At 37.5% G+C, this 24,874-nt stretch overlaps 1 protein-coding gene across 5 annotated transcripts; it reads right to left on the bottom strand.

The window, feature by feature from the left end:
- Positions 1-1,747: 1,747 nt before the first annotated feature.
- asb12b (ankyrin repeat and SOCS box-containing 12b) lies at positions 1,748-23,981 on the bottom strand. Of its 5 annotated transcripts, XR_013818143.1 has the most exons (6): positions 23,864-23,981; positions 16,335-17,172; positions 4,547-16,047; positions 4,380-4,432; positions 2,800-2,922; positions 1,748-2,706 (listed from the first exon to the last, which is right to left on the bottom strand). XR_013818143.1 is itself a non-coding variant. In XM_079838620.1 (3 exons), exons 2-3 carry the CDS (start codon positions 17,149-17,151, stop codon positions 15,914-15,916), a joined length of 951 nt encoding a protein of 316 aa, XP_079694746.1. In that variant the 5' UTR covers positions 17,152-17,172; positions 23,864-23,981; the 3' UTR covers positions 3,291-15,913. The 5 variants fall into 5 exon arrangements, 1 of the variants encoding a protein (XP_079694746.1); XR_013818142.1 differs by having other exon boundaries at positions 4,380-16,047; XR_013818144.1 differs by having other exon boundaries at positions 4,380-16,047; positions 16,335-17,227; positions 23,864-23,955.
- Between the last annotated feature and the right edge of the window lie 893 nt (positions 23,982-24,874).

Below are 24,874 nucleotides of genomic sequence, written 5' to 3'. Positions count from 1 at the left end.
TGAAATGGGAGGTTGTGTTCTGTTATGCTCATCAATTTCCTGTCCTCTCGCTCAACTGAAACTGGACTTTCAATTTGTAGGAATTTAAAGTTCAATTAAGATCTAAACGATTTGAAGTGCTATTTTGAGTGTGCATTGAACAGTCAAGTACAGCATTATTAAAAAAGCTGGCGGGTGATCAGAATAATATGTCTACTGTGCTATATGTGATCTAATGGTTTGGATCATCATGTAATACAGTTTTTCTCTATTGTTTCCACACAAATACTGGTATACTTGAGACACAATGACCACAACATGGCTCATGCACCAACCCCCTGAACCAATTCTGCTAAACTACAAGCCCTGCTTTACACTCAAATTGCAGTTCTAAAACACACTTTTTTCAAAAACACCACACACAATTTTCATGCAGAAAATCCCTTTTTTTTATACCAGGAACACACTGCCATTCAAATATGCACACTGACTCGTCACATGGGCAAACAGTTTTACATACATTTCTTTAATATATATTTGTTACCGTGTATTTGTGTGTTCTGAGTATAAAAACAATATTCTCAAATATTTTACAACACACTTATGTATGTTCTGTCTGTAAAGACCTGTCATATGATGGTTTGTGTGTGTCAGTTGAAAACAAAATACCATTTTGAGAAGAAATAAAATTGACATGTTAATGATAACATTAAATGTAAAGTTTCATTTAGCAGGAGAATGGATGGGTTTTGCTCGTTGTGCGTGTTTTTTTTATTTGTGTGTAAAGTTCATGCTTTCAGAAAATGTGTGTAAACAAACTAGAAAAACTGTAATGTATACTCTAGCAGATTTATTTAATTTGTAATTATTTACCTGTTATGTTCCCTTAATATGGAAATGTGCCATATTACATTTCTCTTTTGTTCAAAGATGGAAACTCATCTTATGTGAATAATTATTGTCCAATTTATATTATTTGCTCTATCGCAATTTTTTTTGAGAAACTTCGGTCTGGTTTCAGAACCTTCTTTTCTACTACAACTGCTCTTTTAAAATTCACAAATTATGTGTTTTCATCCTTTGACAAAGGCCAAGCCACAGATGCCATTTTCATGGATCTTTCTAAGGCTTTTGATAAGGTCAATCATTACCTTCTTCTTGATAAACTGTATTCTATTGGTTTTATTATAAGCGCCAGTGTGTCGTTCCTCAAGGTTCAACTCTGGGACCATTACACTGCATGAAAAAAGGTGTATCCGGACCAGTATACTCCTGTATACACTGCTGAAATTCGGAAGAATCCAGGAGTATACTGGCCGGATAGGTCAAATTCCATGGATCCGTATATGTCCGTATTCATCCGAAATGGTACCAAATCGGATGTATGTTGTGGCCGTATACTCCCATGCTACAGCCATTTGTTGCCATGGCAAATAATCCCATCAAGTTTTTCCCAGGAGACATTTTCACACCTCTAAACAGCTTTGCCTTCCACCCCCTATTGGTCCTTCATCTCAAACTGGATTGGTTGTTTTTTTTTAAACCACTCCCAAAACCCAGACTGCTATTGGAGGACAGGACGCATTGAAAACCCAGTCAAGTGACTTTATTGGTTACTTCTAAGGCTAAGGGTGGGCTAGGTTTTGTAGCATAGGGACTTGATTGGTTATAGGCCAGCTATGCAGATTTTGCTCATTAATATATAATATATATATATAAAAAAGAATCCCCTCTCCCTCCCAAAAGAAAAATACACACAAAACAATTTGAGAAAGTCTGAAATATTTATTAAAAAGGTATATAAAATAAAAAAAAACATTCTTAACAGCATTATAAACGAACATTAAAACAATGGTGAAACAAAAACAAGTGAACTAAATGTATTTAAAAGGGATGAAAATGTAAAGGAACAAATGTAAAAATATAAACAGTCCAAAGAACATAAATATACGTTAAATTGAATTGGTAAAGAAACAAAAAGGGAAAAAAAATTAACAAAATGCATTTAAAAGACAGATGTAAAGGAATAAAATACACAGTGAACATAAAAAGGAAAAGAATAAATATACAAATTAAACAATATAAAATGAGAACAATAAATTTATAAGACAAAAAAAAGTGTATATAAAATACACATAAATATTCCAAGTAAACAATTTAACCAAATAAAAAGAACAAAGAGCATTATAAACATACATTCAAATGAATGGGGGAAAAGATAAGTGAACAAAATGTTTCTAAAGGAAGGCGACGTAAGAGGAACAACAATACAAAACGTGGAGATCAAAAGCAACATGGACATCTAAAAAGTTACAAACATACAAAGTATACAATATAAAACGAGACAAAGAAATCTATAAATTAAAAAGTGTATATAAAATATATGTAAATACTCTATATATGGGAACCAATACAAGTATAAGTATATAAACATAGGAATAAAGAAAATATAAAATGGAACAATTGAATATTAAAATTATAAAAGAATTGTGACCAACTCTAACACAATGTTGTTTGAGTTTTGAACATTTTTTCAAACTGGCATAATGGGCTGGTGATGTGATGCGTAGTGTGGGTCAGCCTAGTCTGGTTTGTAGTAGCTAGCCTAACCATCCACACTGGCCTTCCATCAACAACAGCAGCATCTTCATCTTCATCAGGTCTATAGTTGCGGTCTTCCACAGGTTCTGTGTTGGTTTGTGCAACCCTGGACCTGGTCTCCAGCAACTGCAAAACATGACAGTAAATTAACCACTAAAACTCAGAGAGGAGTATAGTAACATTCTGGAGGGAAAAAGCTTAACCGGTTTCTTAACTTACCCGTCTCTTTCTCTGACGGTTCTGTGTGATGTTCTTCATAGTGTTTCTTTTCTGGGCCTTTTCAGACTGAGCCAAAGAATACTTCCTCAGCAAAGTCTCACAAAATAAAATACATCTTGCGACCTGCCAAATAATACATTAATAATATATAGTTAATGCCAATAAAAGTAAGTAAAACAATTCAATTAAAATGTATTTGTATAGTGCTTTTCACAATACATATTCAGGGTTTTTCCTGGGTCAAAAATGGTCTTCGGTGGTGGCTGACAGACATGGTCATCCACACACACACACACACACACACACACACACACACACACACACACACACACACACACACACACACACACACACACACACACACACACACACACACACACACACACACACACACACACACACACACACACACACACACACACACACACACACACACACACACACACACACACACACACACACACACACACACACACACACACACACACACACACTAAAAAAAAAAAATACCCTACCCACTTGATCTGCAAGCACAAAACTGACAATAAATTTGAAATAAATTCAAAGAAAGTTTGTAACTTTTGCTTATCTTATTTTGATACCTTGATGTTTGTTTTTTTTCCTCATTTGTACACTATTTACTGATAATTGTTTGTTTTGGTAATCATATCAATATTAAAAAAATGAACAAATAGCCTAATTTTCTGCCATATACAATCAGCTAGCTAACAACAACTTTGTTCTGGGTTCACCTCACTCCAGTCTAAACTAAATGATTTTAGGCGATTTATTTTACTACACATTGTCCACATAAATAAGCTGAAAGACTGTTGATAATTAAAAATAATTCTTACTATCCACTCTTGCTAAAGTGGGTAAGCACACTTGTGTTCTCATTTCAGGTGTTGTTCTGAGTAAATGATTAAACTGATTCGTGAGTTCAGTGTTGGACAGATCAGTTGTTCTAACCAGTTGTTAAAATGATTCAGTTCAAAGGAGTCATTATGTGGCGAATCGGACATTAGCAGACGCGTTGTGTGTGAATCCCGTCTGTTAGAACATCGCGAAAGATTTGTCAACACACAGAAAACACTTCATAACCGGATAGGATTTGTTTCCTGTTTATTTAAAGTATGCTTTATGCAGCTGGTCAGAGAATCAGTCAATGTTTTTTGAGCGCATTTCACACCCAGCGGTAATTAAAGGAAGACGTCTGATAGCGCCACGTGCAACATGGATTCGGTCTTCCGACCTTTTGATTTTGATTAACGTAATATGTGAAACATTAGAAAGCTAAGAATGCTTATTTTGAAGACAGAGAGCGTGCGAGCGGGGTAGGAGCTCACTGGTCGTTCTCTCTGTCACTCAGTTAACTCAAGTGCAGCAGTCATCTACTACATCAATCATAAATCACAATAACTCAACAAATAAGGCTTTGGCGGGACAAAAATTTGTTTTGGCGGCCGGCAAAAAATTTTCAATGTAGGAAAAACCCTGATATTGTTTCAAAGCAACTTCACAGAAAATGCATGCGTCTACATTACAGAAAAAAACAGAGAACATTAAAATAATTTTTTTACACATTCAGGGTCAACATCTGTAAAAGTTCTTCAGGATCATGGATCCAAAACTTCTGGATCATGAGGGGGGAAGAAACATGCACACACACAAATGAATATTAATTTGTTTGATAAAACATTAATATTAATTATCAACTTACGGACAAGGACTTGCAAAACATACTCACCAGGCCCATACAAAAACTTCACAGTAGATCCAAAATCCTGGTTTGCCTATAATTCTTCAGAGTCCAAGGATGGTGTTTTCCTGTCCTCTCTGCTGAACAAGTGTACATGACAGTGTTTTCGGATTACTCATTCCAAAACTCGGTTACATTTTATGACAAGCTTGATCTTAAAACTAGCTGACAGTAGGGATGGGCATTATGACCATATAATTATACATACATGAGAAATTATATTTTACAATAACGATATCACAATATATTTATTTTGATGGATATTTTATTAAAATGCTACAGAATAATACTGCTTTAAAAGTCTTCACTGTATGATATTCAATTAATTAATATCACTTGATTCTTAAAGAAGCAGAAGGTCTTCTCTATTCTTTTGTTTTATTAAAATGATAACAAAGCTGCAGCCCCTTTAAGAACGGATGCACATAATGACACGCATCCGGGTTTCCCCAAGTTAACTTGAACTGTTTGACTTTACTTAAGACATAACTGACTGTTTAAATCAAGTGAATACCTCACATGACAGGCTTACTGAGATAACTGTGTGCATTTTACAGAAAGATAATTGATTTCGGGATCGCATGCTGTCTGAGAGAGGCTTATTTAAACACATGCATGTCCCGTTCATTATTCTACATTCATGCATGTTTCCTTGTCAAAATGTCAAAAAGTTTTAGTACAGTCAGTGCTGCGTTATATACGCTATATTCCCATTCCGCAATATAAAACGGTAATGTTAACGTTTACAGCAAAATCACTAACAATAGTCAGTATCATCAGATCGCCATAACACCCAGCCCTATCTTAACAATATTACAACACAACAAAACAAAACACAGAAACAGAATATGTAAGTTAATCACGATTAGCATATGACTTTAATGCACTAACGTTATATCTTGATGAGCAGTAGAAACAATATAAAGGGATTTACGTTACCTTCTGCCGTCTGCTGTCCGCCATTGGAAACTTAGTCTGTTCGTATTCATGTTTTTTCGTTCTCAGTCGACATCCCACCATCAAAATTCGTCCAAAATAAGATTTTAACAGGTTTAAATGGTCCATGCAATGCCATTAATAGACCGACGTGAAGATTAGAAGCCGCGATCGCGTCGCGTCCCCGCGAGCCACGATCAACTCCAACGGCAACGGCAACGAGTGTATAATTCAAACTGAAGGAGCGCACTGTCATTGGCCAGATTTCTGGATGACGTTCAGATTGACCAATCACGCTCAAAAGAACACGGAAAGACAGCAAATAGCCTTGCAAATATAGAAAAAACTTGTTTTAAACAACAGTTAGAAAATGTGTATATTTATTTTTATTTGCTGTTATATTTAATTAATTGGTCAAATGGTGTTTTGTGGTGTGGGCAGAAGTTTCAACCTGGAGAGCAGTGCAGATTTGTACTCTTTAAAAACAATTATTGTTTGATATTTAGTTTGCTATATATTTTGTTATATTTGTATCCAGAATTGAATGTAAAAATACACCTTCACTGTAAAACAGAAAATTAAATTAAAATATCTTAATTTAAATAAGGAAAAATCTGTAAACTAATAGTGTTTTCTCTAAAACGTTTAATGTAAATTTCTGTGAAGTTTTTTAACTTTATTTGACTTAAGATATTTGACTTTAATTTTACGGTTTTTGTTTTGCAGCTGTAGCTGCTGTTTTTTTAGGTTTTTATTTTTACAGTGTAAATATAAAACTAATAAGATTTACTTCAAAATGACAAAGAATAATGTTAAATTGTTAGTATGGACATAAACATAAATCTTTAATATAATGAGCTAAATATTGTATTACAGTTGTTAAGTTACAGATATTGTTTGTAATTTTGCATGAATTTGTTATTTATGAAAACAGAAAAATAATACAGTTATGTTCCTGTATAAAAAAATGAGAATTATTGTAGTTTGTCATTAATGATATAATCCTTAAAATAACAGTCAAGTTGTTTATTTAGATATTGTTTGTAATTTTACATCGTTTTAAACATAATTCAAAATTACAAGAAAATACTGTAAATAAACTGAAGTTTTTTTCTGTAAAATTAGGATTATTTTTATTGGTTGCCTTATTTTTATTGGTAACCTTATTGGTTGCACCTACATCTATTGTGAGTGGTGGATTTCAAACCTAAAAACGCCCCTCTTTTGCAGCGTGTTAAAGTTAAGAATCTTGGAGTGACACTTTTTGTGAACAGTTGCAGAGCTGAAAGATCTGCTTGTGTTTCTGTGTTTCTTGAGCAAGTGAATCCCTGCTCTTTTTTATTCCATATTTTTATTTTGAGCATATCAGTTTTTGGTGTTTTTAAAACAAACTTTTTCATTTTCCACATTTCATCTCCTCTTTATTTAATTCTATTATTGCCTACAATTTGTAAAACTTTGCAAAAATTGTTTGGGGATAGTCTAAAATGTTTGGTTAATTATCCTTTGTTAATTCCATTACATTTCTTTGTTTATTTCATTACATATTCAGATTTTTTTGTGAACGTATATGTTCAGACAGGATTTTTATTTTGTACTGTTTTTATAAAAAATATTTGATTGAGAGACTCTTTTCATGCACTGGTTTTAAGGCCCTGCCACACCATTCTGATGGTTTGGCTCAGACCCAGGCAACGTGAACCAACCCCACAGTCGGCTTTAGTCATTGCTAGTTCAGTTTAGTGTTTCAGGGCCTTAAGAATTCTTTTTTCTGTGCAAAAAGCTTGTTTGCTGTAGCCTACAGTAGACCAGAGATAATCCTGAAGTCGTCCCCTGCCCCCCCTCCCTCTGAGAACAGCCAGCTCCTAGTGTCAGTCATTAACATATGAAAGGTCTTCTTCACACCTAACAGTCTTCAGTCCTAGCACACCCAGCAGTGTTTCAGCTGTATATGTCCGTGAAATTTCACGGATTCCTGTATACGTCCGCATACGTGAGGTTTCCGGGTTTTTCTGGAAATATACTGTTCCGTGTTACTCTGATCCGCTTTTTCCCACATACATCCGGTAAACATCAAATTACACAGGAGTATACCATGCCCGGATAGTGCCGGATTTCAGTGTTTTCATGCAGTGTTACTTTTTCTATCTTTATTAATGATTTACCTCAAATATGCTCAAAATGTTCTGTACATCTTTATGCAGATGACACTTATTTACACTACAAATTCAGAATTCTTTACAATCTGATTTTAACTTGGTTAAAAATTGGTTTCATAACAATATGCTTATATTGAAAAAGACGGCGGGTTTGGTAAGCGTTGTTGTTCCAATCCTTTTGATTTGAATATTATTTTTGATGATAATGTCTCAATGTCTTCATCTCTTAATGGTGATGATTCATTTAAATATCTTGGCCTTTTAAGCCCCATATTGATTATATTGTTAATAGAACATATTGTGGTTTGTGTTTACGTTATCACTCAAATAATTCTCTTACATTTCAAGTCAGGAAAATAATTTGAGAATTACTTTCAGTTAAGTCGGACCTAGACAAATTCAGTATAAAGCTCCTTTTGACAGGAATGATCTTCCTCTTTCTTTGAGTTCTTAATCACTATCTTTATTTTCTTATCTTAAAATAGCTTGTTTATGTTTATGTTTTTGATTTATTTTTGTTATTAATTGGTCTCATGTTGATGTTACTGATGTCGCTGAACTAGAGAGCTGATTGAGATGCACCCATACACTCACAAACTTCCCTTGAGGGAATCCCCGCTGCCATTTTGAAGTGCGTTCAACTTCATCAAGTGAGCGAGGGAAGTTTATTTGGATAGACCCTCGACCCATTGATTTTGTCAGAGGGTGCAAGTCTACTCAATATGTACACTTCAGGCAGATCCATAGACCTGCCATAGACAAAGCAACACCATTGTGAAGCCACAGCAGGTCGTGCTTAATTTACCCCCACCCCACACAACTCGAGTGGATGATATTGGAGGTATCGCGTAATACTTGTAGCTACCTTAATCTGACTGATTTTTACACAGTTATAGTTTATTGTATTGTATCTTTGTTTGTGTAATTTTTTTTTATTTCCCCTCACTGCCCAAGCATGCATACAGGCCTATAGAATGGTGCATAATACAAATTCATGAGGGAAAAAAACGGTAAATAATAAATCAGCTCCATTGCCAATTCCAAGTGATCAAGGGCTTAGGGCATACCATTGAAAAGCATATTATCACTACAGCTCTTTTTCTCTATAATAAATTAGTTGAGCCTCTGAATGTGCAGATGAAGTGCAAAATAAATGCTGACAGGTGAAATAACTATATCCAAAAACCCACACTTGTGGTCTTCGCACTTGCCCATTTGTTTACTTCCATGATGTATTTCGGCCAAGTGTCAAGTGTGTGTAGAACTTTTGATAACCCGATGGGACACACTTATAAATGTTGCTATATTTTGATTTGCAATACTTTGCAAACTTTGTTTATTTACAATAAACTTTTAAATGTCTGTTCAGTCCCTATAACAGACGACACAATTTACAAATTTTTCCTAGTGCCAAGAACATTGTAATATTATGAAGAACCTTAAAGAACCTTTTGTGCAGTAGAAACGTTGCATGGATGTTAAAGTGTTGGAGGTAATGACTAACTTTGGCATGTTTAGAATGACAAAAACAAGGGTGTCCAATCCTGTTCCTAGAGATTTACCTTCCTGAAAAGTTCTGCTCCAGCCAGTTAAGATCTTCAGGAGCTCTTGATCATTAAACACGGGTGTGTTGGAGCAGTGTAGGTAGATCTCCATGAACAGGATTGGGCACCCCTGGAATAAAACATTATTTGAGATGTGGAGACTGCAGTTATCATTAGAAATGCACCAAATGACCAGCCAATCGTCCATATGCTCGGATCGGTGACCCACCTGTCAGTCTAACTTGTTTTCGATTCCTAGCGGCGCAGGCAATTCATTCTAAAAGCCGCATGTAAACATGTTGCCGTGGAAGTTCTTCACGGTGAGTGAAGACACAGTTCACAATTTTATAATTCTTATAAGGCTAAAGTAACCCGTGGGGGAACCACCACGAAAACGTTCAGAAAAACGAACCAAAGAAAGACACTTACAACACCGTCACTCAGCTGAACATGCTCAGTTTGAAGACGCTAAAAGGGGAAAGCAGCTAAATCTAGCTAGATCCAGCCACAAGTCAGCAGCCTCTCCTATCTTTCCTTGCCATGACAAGTGAAAAGTAGGTGACCAGATTTCTGAAATGGAAACAGGGGACATTTCCTAGTTCAACTGTCAAAATTTAAATCGCACTTAACGTCTAGGAATTAAAAAAAATAGACAAAACATTTTTGCATGTTTTTGCTTTTAAATTGGAGCCTCTGTATACTTTGGCCACCGTTATTGATCTCAGGTTATATTGGCAACTGTAATACTGTAAACATGCTGACCATGACCAATATATTGTATAATCGGGTCCCCAAAGTCTGAGTTTAATTTTTTGCTCTTTACTTAAGAGGGAGAAAAAAACTAGCAAAACAGCAACAAAACATTAGCAACAGTCTTAGCTGCACTTTTATGAATGTGCCACAGGGTAACTCAAACAACTATCCTTGGGAGGTAATACAAAAAAAAGGGTAATCCAAACAGAAGAGATCTCCTCCTGAATCCAGAAGTCAACAAAAAGGTAAAAAAAAAACATACAATCAAAGAAGAAAAAAGAAGACAGGACAAATCTCAAACCACAAAAGCCTTATGACAATGCTTAGGCCAATATCAGGACTGAACAGGAGTAAAAGGCAGTGAGGCCGTAAATAGGGTTAATCATTATGAGCGATTCAACACAGGTGAGAGCATTACAGCCATTTAACAAAGGAGAGGTAATCTGAAGTAGAAATAACGCCATCTAGTGGTAAAATCAAGGAGCTTCAGACAAAACATTACACTTTCAGCTACTATACTTACTAATAATAATTATCATCGTGTAGCCTAGACTAAGTATAAAACAAATTAGATGAACATAGCTATAGGTTAATAGTTGAGCTTTATGTTTTTCTAGCTATGAAACACAATCATTTGACGAATACGTCTTTGTCTGTTTATGCAAAAGATACAAGATTCGCTACTTTTCAGCAGAAGTTAAAGACCAAGTGAAACAGGAGCTTTTGACCAGACATGCACTTGATGAACCTGTTGCAGAAGCATCTGCAGCCAAGAAGTCATGTAGTCTCTTGCTTTCAGTACATGATGAAATACTGAGGGAGAATGCTGAGGTGGAGCAGATCATCTGTGCAGGTTCAGAGCTACTTCTCTCTTACCCCTTTTCCACCAAGGCAGTGCTAGAGCTAATTCAGAGCCAGAGCTAGTCCCAGTTCATAGTTGGTTCGACTGAGGAGCTTTCTAAGAACCGTTTGCTTTTCCACATGCGGAGATCCACAACAGAGCCATGTCTTACGTCACTGTATACGTCTCATCTTTCTCAGCAACGCTAGCGAGGCAGCGACCCCAATTATGTGATATTTAGCCCCGGGAATGCGAGTAGGCAACCTTTTAGTAGGCAACCATGCCAAAAAACACATATTTTACCCCCAAATGTGATTTTTACTGGGGAATCCCCACCTGGAACGCGATTGGGCTTGTTTTGAGAAGCAATTGGGCGGGTTTTGTTGTGAAAACCTGGCAACCCTGGGCAGCGGGAAACACACACACACCAGGCTTCCGGGAAACACACACACACCAGGCTTGTTCGAGACGCATCGGCGCTGCGCAGACCGATCCACGTATGATATATATAAAAAAAAACGCATGAGTGAATCAAAAGCATAAGGAGTCATATGCTCTCGCTGGACTCGTTATCATACGGCGATCGGTCTCTGCACAGCACCGCTGCGAACAAGCCTTCCATCAACAAAGCAAACGTTGCGTTACTGTTGATTCACATGGCTTTACAATCCTACATCGGCATCAAAACACAACGAAAACACAGCGAATCCAACGCATTCATGCAGTTCGCCGTAATTTGTATAGACAGAGATTACAAACGAGCAGCAGCTGTTAGCTCCATTAGCTGCTATTTCAACAATGGCGGATCTCCAGTTTGTGTTGGTCTTGTTGACTCCGCCCCCAGAGCCTGACGTAATCGATTCTTACTTCTAGCCCTGTTCTAGCCCACGAAATGTTTTGGTGCTACTTAAGAACCACTTTTCCTGGCTCGGAGCTGGGGCGTTGGGTGTGGAAACACAAAGAACCGATTTGAAACTAGGCTCTGGCTCCAATCTAGCTCTAGCTCTGCTTTGGTGGAAAAGGGGTAACTGATTTTCCCAGCAGCAGAAGCGAAAATACACTGATCCTACTGGAGGATCAACAAAGATTGTTTCCCTGCGCTTGCTCCACTTTCTAGAGCCTTGTCTGCTTCATGTTCAAGCATTAGACGTGAGTGCTTGTTTAGCTTAGCTGGACGTTGTAGATGAAACGAGAAACCAATTATCATGTGGCAGAGATGCTTCTGTTTGTGAAGAAACACTTGCCATTATTGCTCAAGTAATAGCTTTTTGGGTTATGCATAATTTATAGTTATTACTACAGTAACAAATATGTATAACAAGGTTTTTTCTTGTGCCACGAGAAATGTATTTGGTAAATGTGTTTCATCGTAGTTTATGTATGTGTCTTCTTATTGGATAAACAAAAACAAATTAATTACACACATATAAAAAAAATTAAAAAATAAAAATCAGATTTTTAAGCATCTTAATGTTTCTCTCCAGCATTTTGCTATATCCCAAAATACGCATAAAAATACATGGATGGAAACATAGCAAGTGACACACATCACCAAATAGCAATTAGGTTATCACTACACCAAATGTCAAATTATCCTCCATAACACTAAAATACATCTAACTACCTGCAAAGTACACTCAAAGCGATATATAGGCTGTTTGCAAATCTCACCTGCTTTATTGTTTTTATTGTCACCATGTGTAAACTATCCTAACGCCCAGCTCCAAACTGTTCAATGGGGAGGTATTATAAATAATATCATGAATTTCTATAAATCTGCTTTGAAACAACGTGAATTGTGAAAAATGCTATACAAATAAAATGGACTTGACTAGCATGACAAGTGATTATATGTTCAGTTGTAACAAACTGTGAAGTGATGTTTTTGTTACGTACCTTACAGTACACCCCCTCCTGAAAAGGCTCGTCCTCGCGCCGTGATAAAGAGTCCAACTGAGGAGGGTGGGGGTTCTGGAGGAGGGCGTGAAACATAAGAAAATCCAAAAGAGTCCAGGGAAAAAAATACAGTCCATGGGGGAGTAGATGGTGGGAGGAGCCATGGTGGAGACGACTTGATGGAATGCACCCTGGAGACGATCAATGTAGATTCTGCCACCGAAGATGGAGACACTGGTGGAGCAGACAGGCCGATGAGCCCATGCAAGACTGAGGTGGAGCCATGGTGACGGGCATTCAAGGTGGGGCTGGACAACCAGAGGCAGAACCGGTGGGACCGAGGACGAAGGTGGAGCTGTGGGGAGGGCGGAGCAAAGGTGAAGCTGAAGTGTCGACAGGCAGGGGTGGAGCAAAGGGCCCAGAGGCTGGAGGCGGAGCCAGGGGATCCTCTAGGCTTGGTGGAGCTGGTGGCCTGAAGAAACTTGGTAGATCCTTGCTGGGTTGATTCAGAGGCCGCTGGAGATATAGGACATGCTGGAAATACAGGTATCACCTCTCTAAACCAGTGTATTAGGCCGCATTTACACTGCAGGTCTTGATGCACAATTCCGATTTGGTGACTATATCCAATATTTTTTTGACGACCTGCTTATATCATCTTTTAAAAGCGACCCGTATACGATATTTGCATTTACATTATACACTGGCGAAACAGCCCAAGACGTTCTAACCCGGAAAAGGAAGTAAAGCGGCGCGATATGCAATGGACGCAATGGATGCAGATGAAATGATAATTCAATGTTTTGCTTTCCGCTCTTTAAAGGTCAGCAAAACATTGCTCACGTAAGGCTTGATCGCAGTTCGTGTCCACCTGAGTTGACGTCATTCGCCCCCGTCCCTTTTTCAAAGACGTGCGACTCGCATTTACCTGGGAATATCCGATTTGGCCGCTTACATGGCAGATGCAAATGCACATATCCAGATGTATTACCACATATGAGTGAGGCCTGAATCCAATCTGAGGATATCAGAATTCAAGCGTTTTTTTCCTGCTTACACGTTCACATGTCATATCCGATCTGTGCCACATGATATGGAAAAATCGGAATTGGGTCACTTGGACCATGCAGTGTAAAGGGGGCCTTAGATCATCCTCAAACAAGTCCTTTAATACATTTAAATTTATTAATTCAGCAGACGCTTTTATCCGAAGCGACTTACAAATGAGGAGAGCAATAGAAGCAACTAAACAAACAAGGGGAACAGCATGCAAGTCTCAGTTAGTCTAGCACAGTACACATAGGGTTTTTTTAAATAAAAAGAAAAAAACTAATAGAATAGTTAAGTGCTAGTCTTGATTGGTCAGGTGCTGCTGGAAAATATGTGTCTTTAGATGTTTTTTGAAAATGGCTACAGACTCGGCTGCTCGAATTGAGATAGGCAGGTTGTTTCACCAGGTGGGAACGGTCCAGGAAAAGGTTTGTGAGAGTGATTCATGCCTCTTTGGGATGGCACTACGAGGTTCACTTGCAGAATGCAAGCTTCTGGAGGGAGCGTAAGTCTGAACAAGCGAGTTTAGGTATATTGGTGCAGAGCCGGTGGTTAATTTGTAGGCGAGCACCAGTGCCTTAATTTGATGCGAGCGGCTATTGGCAGCCAGTGCAAACTGACGAAGAGAGGTGAGACGTGGGCTTTCTTCAGCTCGTTGAAGACCACCCTCGCCGCTGCATTCTGGATCATTTGCAAGGGTTTGATAGTGCATACCAGAAGGCCCGTTAAGAGAGCATTACAATAGTCCAGTCTGAGAGAACAAGAGCTTGGACCAGGAGTTGTGTGGCCTGCTCTGATCTTCCTAATGTTGTATAACGCAAAGCCCCCAAGCCATCAATCTCCATTAACACTCCCTCTGCGATCCCTGGTGTTGCCGGCTAGCGCATCTGGTCAAACTCTGTAAGGGGCTTCTATCCTATCCTCAGGTTCAGACTTGTGCATCACTGACTGGTCTCCATGGTCTGCGGTGGGCTCATACAACATCTTCGTTGAGTCGCTCGCTGGTGGTGGATGGCTAGTCTCTGGCGGTGTGTTCGGAGTGGGGCTGGTGACGATTTCATCCTCAGTGACCCACTCAACAAACTAATCCTCAAGGTCCCACACCAGGCAGGCAAGCCTTTGTGCACTCGTTCAAGCTGGCGAAATAAAAAGCACACAGGGAGCGGTCTGGATAGGGCATAAGAATCACCAGATAGAGGAATCCATGTTTGGGCCTCAAGGCTTAACAAGAACGGACAGAGACTTAAGGAAGAACTGAAGGCTTATAAGCATGAACAAACAAAGGGAACTAATACATTTATTAACAAGACACGGGTGAATATAATGACTAATGAGACAACTCAGGAAAACTAGGTCACAGGGAAAACTAGGTTACGATGGGCAAACATCACAATGAACATAATGAAACAGAGACCACACGTTGCAGTTTTGAGGCATGCCATCATTTATTATGCTAAAAAGGCAGCTGGAAGGTATTTTATAGGCATAATCCCCCCTTTACATATTGAAGTATTAAACTATTCAGATGTTATATGTAGCAATTTAACTGCTACTTCCTTAATAGATTTCAGTCTCACTCATTGGATCTTCTAAAGTGCTTATACTTCATTGTAGACCAGGCGTGCCAAACTCATGGAGCTCCACAGTTCACATGCCTTGACAAGGGTAAAGGCTAGAAGGGATATACATCAATATTGCGTCGTTTAATTACTGTATTTGCATTATTTTAAGGATAGGTTTAGGGTTGGGGTAGGTGTAGACCTAAATAAAACATGATTGTATTGTGAGATTCCTCACTTCCAGCCATTGCTGTATCTCCTCTAGCCACAACCCTTGACTAGCTGGTTCAACCATGGAACAACCATCTTGTACAAGACAGTAATCATTTCAACCATTAGAGGGCAGAGTTTATCTCTCACATATTACATCAACAAAACAAGAACCTAACCTACTGAATGAACAAACATATTTGAAACTCTTTTCATTTGTTGCATTAACCACATTTTCATAAATTATTTATTAAAAACAATTAAGCCTTTCCTGTATAAACCATTATCTGTAATATTTATCATTCTTAATACAGAAAATATTACATATTACATCATTATACAAAAAAGAAAATAATATTAGTCAAATTTATTGTGTATTCAACATAAGAAGGGAAAATGTTGGAAAATCAGCATACATGATTCAAATAGTCCTTCAATATTTTGGGAATGTCCAGACAATCTATGGAGCACATTTTGTTTTCTGGGGGAAGAAACTTCCATAAAGCAAGTCGTGCCTGAGACATCAGTGTTTTTGGACAAACTGTGTATAGAGAGGATTTGGCGTTAGAATCAGATAGGAATGAATGACAGAATTAAAGCAGAGCATTATTTAACAATAAAACAATGCCGTTTATGCATTTATGCATTTTATGATTCACCAAGCTAAAAGTCTTCTCTACCGTTCTACTGAAGAATAAAAAACTCACCTACATCTTGGATGTCCTGAGGGTGAGTAAATTAACAGCACATTTTCAATTGTGGCTGAACTATCCCTTCAAGAGATTGAGATAAGTGTAGATATCACAGATGAATGTATTTCAGACTCACCTCTCTCTTTCAGCAGAAGAATCACTGCTTCATTTTGTCTAGTTGTTTTGTCAGCGACTAAAGTGGGTAGATAGACGTTTGCTCCAAAGTCTATGAGCAGCTGAATGTACTCCAGCCCACAGCCGTATTTCAGACACATCTCTAGAACAGTTTTAGGTTGTTTGATCCTGGTCAGCATCTTTTCCTCAGTGCAGTTGTAGTCTGGGTTCGCTCCCTGCTGCAGTAACAGTTTGAAGCAATCCAGGTGGCCATAAACAGCTGAAATGTAGAGGGGTCCTCGGCACGTTGTGGCGTTTGAGGCCCAGTCTGGCATTTTGGGCTTGACGTCTACATCGGCTCCGTGTCGCAGAAGCTCCCTCAGGATGTCCACGTCACCCTCTCGGGCCGCAGTGAGCACAGGGGAGCAGTTGTTGTGCAGGCTACCGTTAGGGTTAGCACCGGCTTCTAATAAAGCAACAACACAGTCTAGGTGTTTGGCAGCGACGGCCGTGAAAAGTGGAGTCTGAGCTTTGACATCTAGGCTGTCCACCTCTGCCCTGTGAGCCAGGAGGACCTCTAGACAGCGCAAGTGACCCTGAGCCGCAGCAGTGCGCAGTGGAGTAACCGGGATGCCCCAGCCACTGCGATGGTTGATGCATCTCCTGTACTTATCCTGAGACAGGAGATCAGCAAGGAGTTTGTCCTCATCTTTAAAGACAGCTTGATTCAGTTCCTGGCAACAGTTGGTGTCTTCCTCCTCGTCCTCTTTGGGTTGAAGAAGAGAGAAGATCTTAGAGATGTCCATCAAACTCATGCTGGTGGACTTATCCAAAAGCATTCTTCAGCAAACTGCTCAAGTCTCCATATGATCAGACAGACGGCAAGAAAGAAAGAATTCAAATTACTCTCAAGCTCTACAACATAAAAAAAGAGCAAAATAGTTTTTACATTTAAAGCTAAACACACTCACAATCATGCTTTCCAATTTCACAGCCCACACTTCATAGCATGAGCGCTTTCATGAACACAGTTAAAGTTGAGTAACTGTCTTTTTAGACACAATATTTAGTTGCTTTAGCTCCAAATGAAACAGGATCAACCGTTGCACGTCTCTGAGCTCTTGGTGGAGTCAGTGTTTCTGAGCAAATAGGTTGCGTTTCAATTGCAGATTTGCGCGAAACTTTTGCTATATTTTCTAAATGTCGATAAAAACTATTGCAAACTTACAGCATTTACATTAGCCGATGTTATGCAAATTTTTGTCCTCTTGTGATCAGTCATTTTACAAATCATGGCAACGTTTAGGTTTAGTAGGTTTATGTATATCCCAGCCACCGCACTAGCCATTATTTGTAGTCGAAGGAGAAGTAGGCGTGTTATCAAAGCATTAATGGCAAGGAAAGCCCCTTATCGTATGAGGTGTGTCTGGGTGTTTCTCCCTCATATCCCAGGTCTTGATCAATTGACCTATGGTAAGCCCCTTGAACGCTGATGAGCCAAAGGCAGTTTAGACATCTTTAGGTTTCAGCGAAGTAGAGAAACATTGGAAGATCCGAAGCTCTCTTTGGTTTAATAGTGTTTATGCTACAAAAATGGTAAACCGATGTGCCTGGGGTACTGTAACACTGATTCCAGGGATCCTGAGAGGATTTTATGGTTGTCATACTCTCATTAAGTTACGTTTAAAGTGAGTCCATGCTAACGTACAAAATGAAATAACTAACTGTTCTCATGTCATGTAACGTTAACAGTGTTGGTCAAAAACACATAAATGAAGGTCTGCATGTCACAGCTTGTCACATGTTTTTGTTTATATTTCTGTGAGTTTAGATATGTTTAAGGTCTGCATTATCTGTTTTACTAAAGAGGGACTCCTATTTTGATGGGTATTATAGTCTAGAGGTAGTGAAAGGGAGAGCTAGCAGTTTATCGGAGTTATTTTCAGATACAAAGTTTACAGTTTATTAGCACCCCCGAAAAGGCATACGGTCTGTATATGTTTGTTTACTGTGAGTGTTTTTGTGTAATTTGTGGTGTATGTTAATGATAATGCAATGGAGAGAAAGAGAGTTTGTGAATGAGACGTTAATTTGCACTTCTTATGCTGTGAAAAACGATGTAATAAACTTCATAAACCATCAGTAAGGTTTGGCCATCATTCGGAAAGGGTTCGCTACGTTCTGTGTCCAAAAACATCTTGGGATACGGGTTTCACACTGACAGCTGCCATTGTAATGGTGCGTTCACACCGGACGCGATTCGCGCGAGTGATTTACATGTTAAGTCAATGCAGAGACGCGAAATGGCATTCTGCGGCGCGATTCGCGCGAATGAGGCGGCGAGATTCGCGCGATTGAGGCGGCGAGAAGGACGCGACTTGAGCGTTTTGAACGCGCGATTCGCGCGAATCGCGTGAATCGCGCGAAACGCTCAAGTTGAAAAATCTGAACTTTGGCGGATATTTCGCGCCGCGTTAACCAATCAGGAGCTTGCTCTAGTAGTGACAACAATGACGAGAAAATCTGTATATTAATATCTGGTTCAGACAATATGATTATCACTGTGATAACATTAAATGACATGAAACACAACCCAGTCTCTTTTTGTTAAATGCAAGTTTATGTATGATCAATAATACAAAAGTATAAGTAATGTATAACAAGCTATACATGAAATAAAGCAAACAAAGTCAGTGCTAGTAGGCTAACGTTACAACTGCAACGTACAGTTATAGCCTAAAAATATAAAGTAATGAAACTTATCTTTGCCCTCAGCCTAAACGATTTGCCAGGGAACAAATTATAGATCCATGAGACCAAAGATCGGCCGTTACAAGACGAATTATAGCTCGAGACACACCACAGAGACATCAGAGCCAGCGGTAGACGGCAGAAGGACTGGCCGAGGAAAGGTTGCCCTCGCCGGCTTTCACGTGCGCTGAGCGCGCTGTCCGCTGGAGCTCACAGCTCCGACAACGGCAGATAAAATGTTCAAATAGGCACTGTTTATGTAAATACACCACAGATTTGAGCTTTAAACAACTACATTATCGACTGAAAAAGTCTTAAAACTACGTTTTGTCACACATTAACAGTAGATATGAACAAAAAAAAAGACATGTAAACACAGCCCATGTCAGCCATTTCTCAACGAGACGAGCTGCTGGCGGAAGCCCCGCCCATGACGCGAATTCGCATCTGTTGTGCAGTGAATGTCACGCGCGATTCGCGCGAATTTCACGCGCGATTCGCGCGAGTAAACTCAAAATGTACACGCGTCCACCTTCGCGCGATTAGCGCGAATTATTCGCGCGAATCGCGTCCGGTGTGAACGCCACATCAGACAGTTCGCAACTCCGTTTGTTTGTCCGAGTTAGCAACAATAACTAAGGGGGGGTGGAGCTTACCAATAGGTTAATTGTGGCATTTTTTTTTGTTTAGAATCCAGTATTCCCGTATTTCTTTTGTCTTTTTTGAGTTTAATAAAGAACTCTGTAAGACATGTAAATGCGTAAAAATCATTGCAGTTTTGCGAAATATTCCTTTTTTGAATTGCCTGAAAAACCACCTCATGCGAGCGTAAAAAACGTGTTATGTGAGTTTTTGCAAAATTGAAACGTTTCCATTAGGCGCATTTTCAGTTCGCAATTTCAATTTGCACAATTTAAAGGGTAATGGAAAAATGAATAGTCACTCGTTGCCTAATTTTGTGGGCAAAATACTATCATCTCAGTCTTCTACAGTCATCTGGAAAAAGCGAAATTCATGTCGCATTCATGTTTAAAAATCCCACCACTAATGCAGAGACTGATGGAGTATGCAAAACACAGACAAGTGAAGTGATACAAACAGTTATACAAAAATCCCAGTGCTGTTGGATTTAAATTTAAGTAACTGGACTGTCAAATTTTGATATTTACTGTTGGGTATATAAGGAAATTAGTACAATTAGTATCACTGTAAAGATGCTTTGAAACTATCTGTATTGTAAAAAGCGCTATATAAATGAAGGTGACTTGAAAATTGTAAAAATTATTGTATACTAGGGTAGACATGAACAATACAGTAACTTTCTACTATCAGGTCAATCCCTGAATATTGAATTAATTTATAATCATTTTAAATAACCAGCTAAGTTAAAATTTACGTTAAAGAAGATCCACATTCATCATTTTCATTCATGGAAGGCCTGCCATGCTTTAGTATATCTGTCATCTGGTGGGAAATGCATTTTTAACATGAAAATACTACTATGGCATCAGAGGATCATTCATTAGCCATATTTCTTCTCGCATGTTTTGCTTTTGATAAGATGCATATTTACAAATTGTATTCCACTGAAGTATGAAGTATAGCAAGAGTAGGAAAGTCACCAAGTCTCATGCCATTTAGATTAAATCAATTTCATTAAATAAATAAGCCCAGATTTTACAGTGGATGAACCGTCTTGAATTGCTCCCGCATCATATTATATAAACGGCATTTATGACAAAGAACTGCACAGATACAGAACATAACAATCTATCAATATATGAATTTTAAATGGGACTGAGGCCATCACAAATTAGTGTACATTATGGAGTTAATTGCAAACTTGAGGGGGGATGGGTGGACATTTAGGGGGGATAAAACCCTGCTAAAATGGGCCTAGTGACGCCCCCACACAGATACACACTGTCCCGCCTTCAGTGCAGTCAACATGGAGCACATATTAACACAGTTACAGCGGACCACACTGGATATTTCCCTGGTTTTCTCAGCTACCTAACATTTTTACACGTCCCAAAAGATGAAAAATGAATGTTTAGAAAACAGACACAGTTGATGATCAGAAAGGAATAACAATTATTCACAATAAAAGGGGAGGAAGTAAAATTAAAACATAAAGCCCTTCAAAAGTTTTGGTAAAACTTTCTATGAATCCAATACTTAAAATGAATTATAGCCCCATTTATATTTATTTATAAGTATTATACTATTCTATAAATATATTTATAAACATTCATTAAGACATTTGCATTATAAGAACAGTTATAGTTACATTTATATTATTTTTATAATTAGTCATACATTTGCTTTATCAACGCGCATGTTCATAATCCATTATACACTGATTTATCAAAGATCAAATATAAAATAGTTCCAGAGACACTCGTTTGCTGCACCAATTAGTTATCAATTATGTATTTAATGGCTAATGTTTGCGTTAGAGGTCATGATTGGTAATTTTGATTTGTTCAAATCTATATCTCATATGCATGGTACTGCTTATAACAGTTTGAAATTATGCTTTAAAAAATATTGTTGCAGTGTTTTGCTACTATGTAACATTACAAAAAAAAACCATCTTTTAAACTGTTTGTATGATTTCTGTGCATTTTATTATTACAAGAATTATTGTTAATTAGTTACATTTACAAATAAACAACTTTAAATGTATAGTGAGCACGTCTTCATGATTTGCTTTTTAAACATAATTTTATGTTTTCACTTCACTTAAAGCCATCAATGATGCATAGAGGTTAGTGACTGTATTATCAATAAACATTTATAAGAACACAACACATATTAATAACAATATATTCACTTTTTTGACAGAAATAAATCTAAATTATTAAAAAGTCATTGTATAATATAATAACATTATAACACTGCAGGCAGCATTTTTATAAATTAGTTCATGGAACCGTACGACTGACTAATTAATAATTATAAATCAGTGTATTATGGATTATGAGCATGCACATTGAAAAAGCAAACGCATGACTTATAAGTTATTATAAAAATAATATCAATGTAACTATAACTGTTCTTATGCAGTATAGGTCTTAATGAGTCTTTATAAATATATTTCTAGAATAGTAATACTTACTTATATAATACTTAAGTATAAATAGAGCTTTAAATCATTATAAGCATGAACTTCATAGAAAGTGTGCTCTAATGTCAATGTCTGCACAAATTATGAAAATGACTGTAAACGACCGCTCAAATAAATGAACTTTCACTGTTGTTAGATGCACTCAAATCCTCCTTGTTCACATTACTTAAAAAAACTCATGTAACTACATGAACTTAAATTTGCTGAGTTGTTTCTACTAAAAATTTGTATTGTCAGCTTTACTTAATAAGTGTTTGTTCGGTCACTTAACATTGCTGAGTGAAATATTGCTGTTTTTCAGTAAAGGGAAAGATGTTGTTAGTTTATGTTAGTGTTTAATGTTCAGTTATGTTGGACATTTAGATGAGTTTCTGTAATTTTGTGGTTACCATTATGCAGAAGAGTGGTGCCTGTGTTTATGTGTGTATTTATACACACATTAATTTGGATACAATTCCTGCCCTCAATTAAATTAGGTTTGTCCAATGAGTTATTTTTGCATTTTGTTTCTGAAAATATGCTTGTTGTTATTTAATAGTTTTCCACTTACACTTGTAGAGCAAATAGTTAATTTAATAAGGTAGATTAAATCGATAAATGTGTTCACCTAACATAATAAACTTTTATCAATTTAGCATAACATTATTAAGTAAACTGCACATATAAATATTATGTAACAGTGACAAATTCAATTTCACATTTACTCAAAGAAATTTAGTCAGCTTTACTTGAATTTCTTTTGTTCATATAACTAAATTGTTTTCTGTAAAAAATACTCAATATAGTTGTGCAGAACCACTTGACGCTGCTTTTTTGAGTAAATTTAACAAGTCGTTTATCTGTAGCCTATCATGTTATACAAGCATATGCTGTTGTAAACATCTCAAAAACAAAATATTTTCATGTGTATGGGATTGGGTTTAAGTACACTATTTTGATTTGATGTGGGAACCTGCTTTTAAAATGCAAATTATAGCCTAATAACAGTTATGAAGTACAAAGCAGTTGACAAAACTATAACTAAACTTGCCAGGAGATCATGTAATTCCTAAATATTTGATCTGATCTGTCAATAATGAAAAATATTCTCGTCCTGAAAACAGTGAAATTAAAATATACCTTTCAGTTCAGATCTACCGACATTTTACAGTTAAATCTCGTCTTAATGTATGTCCATATGGCTTTGTTATACAGATTATGTTGATTATAGTTATGATAGAGTCATGATGGGTTTTCATTTGGTGCATTGAACCGACAAAACATAACCTAATTTAAGACTAGGTGTTGGAAATCATCATGTAATTGGACATTTTGACTCAAAAACCAAATATATTGCCCTCTTGACAACTTGCCGCTGTGATAACTATATATAGCATCTGTTTGAGTGCAGTCTCAGTCTACCAAATGCCACCCATGAACAGAAATATCCAAAATAAACATATGTATTCCAATATAAATCATTGCCACTGTTAATACTTGATAAACAAACTATGTAAAAAGTAAAGTAAAAGTCGTTCAAATGCCATCATTATTTAATTTTCCAGCAACAGAAAAAGCGCATAGTGTCAGTCCACCAAGAGAAGTTTGGAGGCCCTTTAAATGAAACTCAATGCAGGTTATGAAACGCGTCTGCTAATAAAGTACAGTTTCTTGTGTAATTGATGGCTTACCTGTACAGCGTGTAGTATCCACAGAGAGAAACACATGTAAGCTTTGTGGCACTGAGGGTCAGTGTGACACACACACACACACACACAGATCTGAGCAGCCACGGGGGCTAAGTTTAGGCCACAAATGGATCGGACCAAACTTCCATTCTTGGAGGGCCAGGGGATGGAGTTATAATTAGAAAGGTGATAGACCTGTGACAGTCGCAGACAACACGAGCTGTTAGCGTAGGTTTGGAATGCCACTGGAATGTGATCTATAAGTGTGTGTGATAACCATTGCAAAAGAACAATGCTGTGCTGAAACTATTAAAGCTGAAGTAGTTTGTGTTATAATGGTTGAGTTATATTGTGGTGATGAATGTCATTGAGTTGCAGCTGTTGAGCTGTCGGGGGCTTTAGGTGACGTCAGCTGCTGATGTACCGAAGGCCCAGAGAGACAAATGTTCTGAAGTTATTTTTGTTTTCTTACTGTTTTGGAGTTCGGGTTTCTGCTAAACAGACTATAAAGAACAAAATGAATTGACGGGGAAGGGTTGTGTGTCACTGGATGCATCTTAAGTACTGATTTGACGCCATCGTTTTTTCAATAAATGACATTAAAGAGATGATCAAAAATGAAAATTAGCCCATAATTTACTCTCCCTCAAGTCATCCTAGGTGTGTATGACATTCTTCTTCAGACAAATACAATCAGAGTTATATTAAAGTTCTGGCTCTTCCAAGCTTTATAATGGCAGTGAATGGTTGTTTCGTTTTTGAAGTCCATAATAGTGCCTCTATTCATCATAATAGTGCCTCTATTCATCATAAAAGTGCATCTATTCATCATAAAAGTGCATCTATCATAAAAGTGCATCTATCCATCATAATAGTGCCTCTATTCATCATAATAGTGCCTCTATTCATCATAATAGTGCCTCTATTCATCATAATAGTGCATCTATCATAAAAGTGCATCTATCCATCATAATAGTGCCTCTATTCATCATAATAGTGCCTCTATTCATCATA

This window comes from Gobio gobio (assembly GCF_949357685.1).
Source record: "Gobio gobio genome assembly, chromosome: 16".
Lineage (NCBI taxonomy): Eukaryota > Metazoa > Chordata > Actinopteri > Cypriniformes > Gobionidae > Gobio > Gobio gobio.
The sequence above is the reverse complement of the archived record's forward strand: the minus strand, read 5'-3'. Positions and strand labels throughout refer to the sequence as shown.

Excerpts from the sequence above, each read along its gene's own strand:
- asb12b (XM_079838620.1), bottom strand. The coding sequence starts at position 17,151 with ATGCTTTTGGATAAGTCCACCAGCATGAGTTTGATGGACATCTCTAAG. Across the intron at positions 16,048-16,334 it reads TCTTCTGCTGAAAGAGAGAG|TTTGTCCAAAAACACTGATG; the intron begins GTGAGTCTGAAA and ends CTCTATACACAG.